Source organism: Podarcis melisellensis (assembly GCF_964234715.1).
Source record: "Podarcis melisellensis genome assembly, chromosome: 6".
Taxonomy (NCBI): domain Eukaryota; kingdom Metazoa; phylum Chordata; class Lepidosauria; order Squamata; family Lacertidae; genus Podarcis; species Podarcis melisellensis.
Genome location: NC_138538.1, coordinates 743836 through 753839, shown reverse-complemented (window position 1 = coordinate 753839; position 10004 = coordinate 743836). Strand labels below are relative to the sequence as shown.

Sequence of the window (10004 nt, the reverse complement as noted above, 5' to 3'; positions counted from 1 at the left end):
CGACTCTGGGGTAGCGGCACTCATCTCGCTTTATTGGCCGAGGGAGCCGGTGTACAGCTTCCGGGTCATGTGGCCAGCATGACTAAACCGCTTCTGGCGAACCAGAGCAGCGCACGGAAACGCTGTTTACCTTCCCGCTGGAGCGGTACCTATTTGTCTACTTGCACTTCGACGTGCTTTCGAACTGCTAGGTTGGCAGGAGCAGGGCCTGAGCAACGGGAGCTCACCCCGTCGCGGGGATTTGAACCGCCGACCTTCTGATCAGCAAGTCCTAGGCTCTCTGGTTTAACCCACAGCACCACCTGCTTCCTTGTGTGTGCGTGTAGGTACAGACAAATAGATTGCAGCACCTATTGTACCTCGAAACCAATGGATGTAAGTTGCCATGACTATTGGCTTCAATAGGTTGAGGGTGCACTCAGAAAGAGGTCTGATAGGAAGCAAGTCCTGTTGAATTCAATGGGGCCTAATCCCAGGTAAGTAATAATAATAATAATAATTTTTTATTTATACCCCGCCCTCCCCAGCCAAGGCCGGGCTCAGAGTGGCTTACAAGCAATAATAAAAACAAGATGAATGATTACAACTTAAAAACAAAAATAAAATACAACATTAAAATAATGGAACATTAAAATATTAAAATGTAGCCTCATCGCAGGAGGAGAAGGAAAAGAAAGGGAAAAAAGAGAGGGAGGGAATCAAATTGGCTCCAAGCCAAAGGCCAGGCGGAACAACTCTGTCTTACAGGCCCTGCGGAAAGAAATCAGATCCTGCAGGGCCCTGGTATCATGAGGCAGAGCGTTCCACCAGACCGGAGCCAGAGTTGAAAAGGCTCCGGTTGAAGCCAATCTAACTTCTTTAGGGCCTGGGACCACTAGGGTGTTGCTATTTATGGACCTTGAGGCTCTCCGTGGGGCATACCGGGAGAGGCGGTCTCGTAGGTACGAGGGTCCTAGGCCATGAAGGGCTTTAAAGGTCAAAAGCAGCACCTTAAATCTGACCCTGTACTCCACCGGGAGCCAGTGCAGCTTGAAAAGCACTGGGTGAATATGCTCCCATGGCAGAGACCCCGTGAGGAGCCTCGCTGCAGCATTCTGCACCCGCTGGAGTTTCTGGGACAGCTTCAAGGGCAGCCCCGCATAGAGCGAATTACAGTAGTCAAGCCTGGAGATGACCGTCGCATGGATCACTGTGGCCAGGTCGGGGCGGGAAAGGTAAGGGACCAACTGCTTGATGCGGCGAAGGTGGAAAAATGTCGCCTTGGCTGTTGCTGTAACTTGCGCCTCCATGGAAAGGGAGGCGTCAAGGATTACACCCAAACTCTTAACGGAAGGCAATGGCACTAATTGGGCCCCCGCAAGAGAAGGGAGTTGGTCCCTCATCCCCATGCCATCCCGACCCAGCCATAGGACCTTTGTCTTCGAAGGATTTAGTTTCAATCGGCTCCCACGAAACCATCCAGCCACAGCTTCCAAGCATCTGGTCAGTGTGTTCGGGGCCGAGTCGGTGTGGCCATCCATCAGCAGATAGAGCTGAGTGTCATCAGCATATTGGTGACAGCCCAGCCCAAAGCTCCGGATAATCTGGGCAAGGGGGCGCATAAAGATGTTAAAAAGCATTGGGGAGAGAATTGCGCCCTGTGGCACTCCACACACCAAGGAGTGGCGCGACATTTCCCTCCCTAGTGCGACCCTCTGTCCCCGACCAGAGATAAAAGAGCACAACCAGTTACGGGCTATGCCCTGTATCCCCACGTCTGCGAGGCGGTGGTTCAGAAGATCATGATAGACCATGTCAAAGGCTGCTGACAAATTTAAAAGGATCAGCAGTCCTGACCCGCCTCAATCCAGTTGTCTACGGAGATCATCTGTTAGGGCAACCAGAGCCGTCTCCGTCCCAAAACCAGGACGCAAACCAGACTGAAATGGATCTAATGCCTTGCATTAGCATGTGGCTTGCAACCTTAGACGCTCCCTTTAATTGGCAAGGCCAAGACTGAGATTAGAGGGGGGGGGGGTGCAATCTTGCATAATAATGAGAGAAGGTGCTGGGGGTATTTTTTTTGGGGGGGTATTTTCTCTGGCGTCTTCAGGCGTCCTCTTCCACCAACCAACCCCTTTCAGTGGGTCTCCCACCTTTCCTCTGAGGCGCACAGGAGGGCGCCCGTGGCTCCCCCCACCCCGACCTGCAATATTTTCTGCACCAGCCAACCAGGTAGGGCAGGCAGGCAGAGAGTGGCCCAAGGCCCCCCAGGAGCACAACGGCGGGCAGCGCCACCATGGCGCCATTGTTACCACGGCGAAGCGGGGCAGCGCCCTGCGAAGGATGCGCAAGGCCGCGGCCGCATCTTCTGCGTCGCCTCTCCCCTCCCCAAGCAACTTGGGGGCCTCTGGGGGAAAGGATGGGGTGCGCTGGGATGGCGGGACCCCCAGCTGTGCTGCTGAGTGGGGGGGGCCTTGATCCCCGCATATCCGCGGAGCTGGGGGTGGAATCAGGCCGTACATCCGGGGAGGGGGAAGCGGGGGGGGGCGCCTGAGCCTGACCAGCCATCAACACCCTCTCCATCTCCTCCTCCGCCTCCTCCTGCATCCCGGCTCTGTTGCCATGGCAACGGCCAGGCGGTGGCTGCCGGCGGCCCGCGCGAGCGTCTGCCCGGGGCTGCAGCAGGAGCCGGAGCGGGCAGCGCCTCTCTGGGAGGCCGGCGGGACACCCCCGGGCGGGACGACCCCCGCCCGCCCCTCCGCGCACCAGGTAGGGAGAGGGATGGGTTACCTTGAGCTCTGGGGAAGGAGGGGGCGAGGAAGGACTCCACCCGGTGCTGCCTGGGGCCCGGCCAGGCTCTCCCAGCAGCGGTACCGACGGGGGGGGGGCGCGATCTGGGCGAGGGGGTCCCCGAAGCCAGCAGCTGGGCAAGGCAGGAGAGAATCCTCCCTCCCCAACCCCGGGAGGAAGGGCCGCGAGCTTCTCACAGGGTTGCATGGATGGTGGTTTTGTGTGTGTGTGGGGGGGGGGGGGTCCTCTGTCTTCTGTGACCCTCCCTGAGCGCGCTGGCTGGGGCTGAGGATGGGAGCTGGAGCCCAGGCACGTCTGGAGGGCCACAGGTGCCCCCCCGTTCTTGGCAGCAGGTGAGGCGCTCTGCTTCTCAGCCAGCCTGCGCGCAATTGCGCGCGTGTGCCCAGAGGCCAGATGCGTCCCGCTCAGCAGCCCAGCCAAGACGGGGGGGACGGGGGGGGGCTCAGGCCATTGCTGGACGCCCAGCCGGAGGAGGCCGTGGGGCTCAGCAACCTTTCCAAGGGGGTTAGGCGGATTCAGGGAGGCGGAGGAGGAGGAAGAAGAGAGGGCTCTCGATGGCTCTGCCTTGCCTCCCCAGTGGAGGCCGGAATACCAGTTGCTGGAAGCCACAGGAGGGGAGAATGGGGCTCTTGCATTGGAATCCATCTAGTTGGCCCCAGTGAGAAGAGGGTTGGGGACTAGATGGGCCCCCGCTTTGGCCTGATCCTGCAGGCTCTTCTTATGGCCTCCTGAGACAGCGCCCTGGTGCCCAGGCAGGAGCCTGGATGTGACCCAGCCAAACCAGCGATGGGAAGGCCCAGCAGTAGAGACAAACCGGGGAAATGAAGAATATATTTCCACTTCAGAATATGCAGACCTTCCCAGAGTTTCTTCAAGGGGAGAAAAGGGACATTTTCCTTCTTATTAATTTATTGTAGTGTATGGACCCCCCACCTTTTACAAGCCTCTGGGGTAGATTAGGCTGAGGCAGCGACTGGCCCCCAAGGTCACCCAGTGAGCTTCATTTCCGAATGGGAGATTTGAACCCTGATCTTAGTCTGACACTGTAACTATTATTTTTGTGTTTTTTTTAAACACCGGAGCTCTTCTAACCTTCTTGTGTTGTGCTCTTTCTGCCCCCCGCGCAGCCAGGCTCCCCTCCTCCAAGGCCGCCATGTCCCCTGGCAAGGCCAAAGCGGTGGCCCCCCAGCCGCTGGTCTTCGCAGCCCACGAGATGGAGTGCAAGATCTGCTACGAGCGATTTGACGGCCGCAGCCGCCGCCCCAAACTGCTGAGCTGCCGCCATCGCGTCTGCGCCCGCTGCCTGCGCAAGATGGTAGAGGTGGGCGAGCCGCCCGGGACCCTCAGCTGCCCCTTCTGCCGCCAGGAGATGCCCCTGCCTCCGGACAGGGACGTGGGGCGCTTGCAGGACGACGGGCAGGTCCTGGCTTTGCTGAGCTGCCGCGAGAGGGCCCGGAAGCAAGGAGGGGGCGCCAGGGCTGGGGGGGCGGCCCCCTCCCCGGAGGTGCTGCTGTGCCCCAGCGTCCTGGAGCCCTTTGCAGAGGGCGGGCACAGCTCCTCCTCGGACTGCCTGGTCATCACCCTCCTGGAGGTGCCCGAGGACATGGCGGCCCCCGAGGGGGTGGGGGTCCTGGACGTCATGCGCCTCTACCGCCCACCCAGCCTGACCTCGCTGCCCTGCTACGGCCCCCTGGGCAAGTGCCAGCCCTGCGCCACGTGGCGCGCCTTCCCGCGCTTCCTGGTGGGCGTCCTCTGCCTGGTCTACTTCAGCTCTCTGCCCTTTGGCATCTACCTCCTGCTGGTGGAACGTCTCAACCTGGGCATCGTCCTGGTGAGCCTTGTGCCCTCCACCCTCATCCTCTGCGTCTTCTACAGCCTCTGCCAGTGCTTCTGCCACGAGATCTTCGACTTGCCTTCTTGAGTCGGGCAGTGGGGGAGATCCAGAGGGCAGAGGGCAATGCCAGCCCCCCGGAGCCTCCCGCCAGCACCCAAGAGACAATTCGCCCTCCTTGTCCTCCCTGAATCTCGTGCCATTCCAACCGCCCTTCCTGGAAGCAGATTTCAGCAGCATTGCCCTCCTCTTCCTGCAACGGCCTGGTTGCGGTCTGGTCGCCAACCGAACCAAGGGCAGTGCCAGCCTTGGAAGAGAGCCCTCCCGTGTTTCAGAGCTGGAAAGGCGATGATGTGCTTCTTCAGACATGGACGATGGACTCTTAGGATGGCGAAGGATTGGCCAAGCATTCATGAGAACTATGTAGCAACCTGGCTGTCTGAGAAATTTATTTGTCTCCAAAGATATTTGCAAAGGCAAGAATGCCGTAATTTCACACATAGATGTTTGTTTGTCAGAGATCTCGGTCCACAAGTCATAAGATCTTCAAATCCGATTCATTCTGACAAAATTAGGAGTTCTCAAGTACAACCACATTGAGGCAGCCGGATGATTTATAGCTGGCAGGTGGTTCAAATTTATTGCTCACCGGCCCCCTTCAGGAAGGAGCAGGCAGTTCTCTGGAGGAGGAAGAGGAGGGAGGGGCCTTTCAGGCGCTGTTGGCCACACGGCTAAGTAGAACCTCCATGTGCCAGGACAGTGTTCCTGTCAACAGCAGTTGGAAGAAGCCCATTGCCTCCCTGCCTTGCCCTTTCAGCTTCCTGAGCAAGCTGAGCTGGGGGGGGGTGTGCCTTTGTCTCTGCTGCTCTTTTGGAAAACAGATTCTGCCCTGTTGAGAAGCTGCCTCATTGGTGGGGACCCTGGGGGGGGAACCCCTCTGCCACGTGTCTCTGGTGGAACTGGGAATGGCAGGGGGACAGGATGCGGCCCCCACCCCAATGAGCAACTGGGCCTGGGGGTGATGTGGGAACAGCCAACAGTCTTCTGCTGGCCCCTGCTTCTTATATATTTATTTTATTTTATTTCTTGCCTTTAGGGGCCACGTTTTTCCTCCAAGGGGGTCAAGGGGGCATATATGGTTCCCACCCCACCCCCATTGTCACTTAATCCCCACAACAACCCTGTGAGGTAGACCAGGCTGAGAGGAAGTGCGACTGGCCCCCAAGGTCACCCTGTGGGCTTCACGGCCGAAGTGGGGGTTTGAACTCTAGTCCCTCCTGGATTCTCGTCCGGCACCGAAACCACCGCACCACGTTGGCTCATCGCATGTCCTACTGTGGCAACCTGCCAGCCCCTTAATGTAGAATCCCAGACTTGTATGGTTGGAAGGCACCTAAAAGGTCCACTAGTCCAACCCCTTGCACATGGGCAATTTCCCCAGAGGGGAGAGCATGCTCATTTCAAAAGCCAGAGAGACTCCCTGCAAGTTCTGCAGAGCATGCTTAGCAACCTGCGGGCTCAAGGGGCAAGCCTGAAGGGGCAAAGGGGGAAAGGGTGTCCCACCTGGGGGAGTCAGACCCCTGGCCTTCATCACATCCTTCTCCCCCTGAGTGCTCAGTGCCAAGTCCTGGTCTGCTCATGTCGTGACACTCACCAAAGGGTTAAAGGAAAAGCTGCTTATTTTGGTTTGCAAGTCCCGGTGCCTGGTGAAAACTGGCAGAACAGCACCTCCTGTTGTCTGTGTCCTCCGTTGGTTCAGAAATAAATGAAATAAAACAAAACTTGCCAGTATTTTAATGCCATTCTGCAAATCTATGGCGCAACCGCATGAGGAGTGAAAGTGTGCAGTTCCGTTTGCTCACCTCAAAAGGGCTGGGAAAGGTTTGGGAAAAGTCTGCCCAAATTATCAAGCGGGTGGAGAGACTCTCCTATGAGGGGCGGTGTTTGGGGCTTTAAAAGGCGAGTGAGAGATACACGTTTCTACAATGATGCCTTGCAGGGGGAAAGTGGATGGAGAAAAGTTTGGGGACATAAAAAAGGAAGTGCTTCTTCCCAGAGTTAAATGGGGTTTGCCAGGGCAATGGAGGGAGATTTAGGGAGCTGATATCCTGTTGGAGAGTAGGTTTTCAGGGGTCAGCAAACTTTTTCAGCAGGGGGCCGGTCCACTGTTCCTCAGACCATGTGGGGGGCCGGACTATATTTGGGGGGAAAAAATTAAATGAATGAATTCCTGTGCCCCACAAATAACCCAGAAATGCTTTTTAAATAAAAGCACACATTCTACTCATGTAAAAACACGCTGTCCGTGGGCTGGATTTAGAAGACGATTGGGCCGGATCCAGCCCCCGGGCCTTAGTTTGCCTACCCGTGGCTTAGAGGAACCTGGAGCTGCCACGACCTTTTCATCCAGTAGAGGTCATGCAGAGCTAGTTTTCTTTTTCCCCAGGGATGTTTGCAAATTTTCACTTCCTCCCTCTTGGTTTAACCCCACAAGCTGCTCTGTGTAGGGCACTTTTTAGCACCGACACAAACGGTCAAAACAGAGCCCCTCCATCCTCACACATCTCAGGACGAAAAAGTATGCAACTCGGTCCTCTAAATCTGCACCCCGTCCAGAATCTAACCCCCCACCTTGCCGGAAACTGAGCCTGGTGAGGAGCTGTTGAAGGAGCTGGGCGTGTTTAGCCTGGAGAAGAGGAGACTGAGAGGAGATCTGAGAGCCACCTTCACATATCTCAAGGTCTGTCCCATGGAAGATGGAGCAGGCTTGGTCCCAAACTAATGGAATCCAAATTGCAACAAAAGAGATTCCAACTAAACATGAGGAATAACTTTCTGACAGTACAAGTTGTTCAGCAGTGGAATGGACTCTCTTGGAAGGTGGTGGGTTCTCCTTCGTTGCAGGTTTATAAGTAGAGTTTGGCCACTCATCTCTCAAGGTTCCTTGAGCTGTCATTCCTGCATTGCAGGGGTTGGACTAGTTGATCTTTGGGATCCCCTCTATTTCTATAATTCTAGGATTGCAGACTTGGTTGTAAACAAAATATGCCCTTATTCCCTTATGGGGGACACAAGAGCCCATATAGAGTCCTTAAGTGGGTTCCCTATTGGTAGGAGAAAATAACAGAGGCCAACCAGAGAATATTGAGAAGCAAAGCAGCTAGGAAGCCTGATCTCTATTGATCTGTTGCAACAGGGTCCTCACTCACCACACACAGGAAAGGAGGAGGATCCCGAACCCAGGTGTGCTTGCCCTTATATAGACATTTCAAATTCCCTGCCATGGAGCTCAAGACCACCCCTCCATACATCATACCTCCATACATCACAGAAAAGGTGGTCTACAACAGAAATTTGAATGTTGTTTTTCCTGTCTGCCAGGTTATCTGATAATGCCTTATCTGATTCCCTTTCCTGGAAGTCTGGCCATTCCTTTGAGATGGTGATTTCCCAATTCCTGAGACAATGGGAAGGTTCCCTCACCCGCTCCCTCTTTGCAGAGAAAACATTGGGTCAGTTTGGGGAGTCAAAATGGTTTCTGGACGGTCTTCCTGTGCTGCTCCAGACGTGTGGTCCCCATATCTATGTACGTGCTTGGTTGGTACATTTATGAACATTTATTATTTATATATAAGACCTTAATTATTTTTATTTCAACTTGGAAGGAATCCCAGGGGTCATCCAGTCCAACCCGGTGCAATGCAGGACCCAGAGCTAAAAAACCCCTGGCAGGTGGCCACCCAAACTCTGCTTGAAAAACAAAGGAGAGCTGACTATCCCAGCTACTTTCAACTGTATCCACACGATGTTTTAATTATTGCAAGCCCCTCTGGGACCTTAGGCTGAAGGACAGGCGAAGAACAAGAACAACAGCAGCAGCAGCAGCTCTTCTCTTCCGCTTCCCAGGGCTGCCAGGGCTCCTCCTTCCCTAGCTGGACAAAGGGGTCTCCTCTCACCCCGCAGCTCCTCAAAGAGCCCCCCTGCTGGGCTGGGTGCTGGTGGCCAGTTCAGCCACACGCCAGATCTTGGGCTTGGGGGGCAGCTCCTGCGCCTCAGCAGTGGCCGGGGGAGGAGGCGCAGGCCAGTCTTGCCACCGCCCGGCCGTCAGCCAAGGGGCGGCTGTTTCTGCCAGGGAGCCACTCTGGGGGAGCTTGGTCCTCGGCGGAGGGGTGCTGGGGGCTCTTTCTCCCTCGCTGTCCTCCTCTTCCTCCTCCGCTTCTCCCTCGGCCTTCGGGGCCCGGGGCGCCCAGCAAGCCCGGTTCTCCTTCTTGAGCCGCCGGCGGGCGTTGGCGAACCAGGTGGAGACCTGCGTCAGGCTCATCCGGCTGACGATGGCCAGCAGCACCTTCTCTCCCTTGCTGGGGTAGGGGTTCTTGGGGTGCTGGCCCAGCCAGGCCTTGAGGGCCGCCGTGCTCTCCCGGGAGGCGGACGCCTTGCCCCGCGACGGGTCCTCGGGGGTGCCTGGCCGCAGGAGGGGCGAGTAGAGCAAGGGCGCCGGCCACAGCAGGGGGGGTCCGCCAGGCAGCTCGCAGGGGGCCGAGACCTGCAGCACACAAAGGCAAGGGCAGCTGTCAGCAGCAGGACCCCCAAACAACTCCGGGTGTTGCAGGAATTTATGCATAGGTTGGGGGGTTTGCCCCTCCAGCAAATATCATGCATGTGCAGCCCACTACCAAAACCAGCACCATCGCTTTTGTGACTTTTGTGATTTGTCCCCACAAAACACTTCGTCGCAGTTTCTTCCTATCTATTCAAAGGGCCTCTGCTGCAGAATACCAAATGTAAGAATTCACTGATAAATGTATCTATGTTCTGGCTCACTGGGAAAACTTCAGAAATTCCTATAGACACTTGAGCTCAGCTCCTCAGCAGCCCCTCTGCCTGAGTGATAATCCCTGGCATCCTGATACCTGAGTGCGAGACAGGTAGCCATTCCAGAAATAACAAACCCAGGTGAAGACAAAAGGGTGTGATGAACTTGGCTAGGAAACAGGGAAATGTAAAGATCTCTTTTGCTACACTTGATGGGTGTTTGGTGGAGGGCAAGGGGAACCATGGGGCAGGGTCCAGGATGCTCAGATTCCTGCCACCAGACCTCCCCTTTCATGATGTAACCATGATGTATGAGTGATGTAGTCTGGGGGTGTGTGTAACATGGGGATTAAAAAGGTAAAGGGACCCTGACCATTAGGTCCAGTCGTGGCCGACTCTGGGGTTGCGGTGCTCATCTCACTTTACTGGCCGAGGGAGCCAGCATACAGCTTCCGGGTCATGTGGCCAGCATGACTAAGCCACTTCTGGCGAACCAGAGCAGCGCATGGAAATGCCGTTTACCTTCCCGCCGGAGTGATATCTATTTATCTACTTGCACTTTGACATG

At 56.0% G+C, this 10004-nt stretch overlaps 1 protein-coding gene and 1 pseudogene across 3 annotated transcripts; one reads left to right on the top strand and one right to left on the bottom strand.

Annotated features, from left to right (window-relative positions):
* The first annotated feature begins 333 nt into the window (after positions 1-333).
* On the top strand, positions 334-6070 carry LOC309373086 (E3 ubiquitin-protein ligase RNF182 pseudogene; annotated as a pseudogene). Of its 2 annotated transcripts, none has more exons than XR_014173490.1 (2): positions 334-476; positions 3921-6070. The product of XR_014173490.1 is annotated as an E3 ubiquitin-protein ligase RNF182 pseudogene (transcript). The 2 variants fall into 2 exon arrangements; XR_014173491.1 differs by lacking the exon at positions 334-476 and adding an exon at positions 2433-2751.
* Positions 6071-8591: 2521 nt separating this feature from the next.
* Positions 8592-9778, bottom strand: LOC309372168 (uncharacterized protein; the record flags this gene model as incomplete). The annotated part of the gene is made up of 2 exons (XM_081915469.1): positions 9535-9778; positions 8592-9501 (listed from the first exon to the last, which is right to left on the bottom strand). Exon 2 carries the CDS (start codon positions 9243-9245, stop codon positions 8592-8594), a length of 654 nt encoding a protein of 217 aa, XP_081771595.1. The 5' UTR covers positions 9246-9501; positions 9535-9778.
* Positions 9779-10004: the final 226 nt, after the last annotated feature.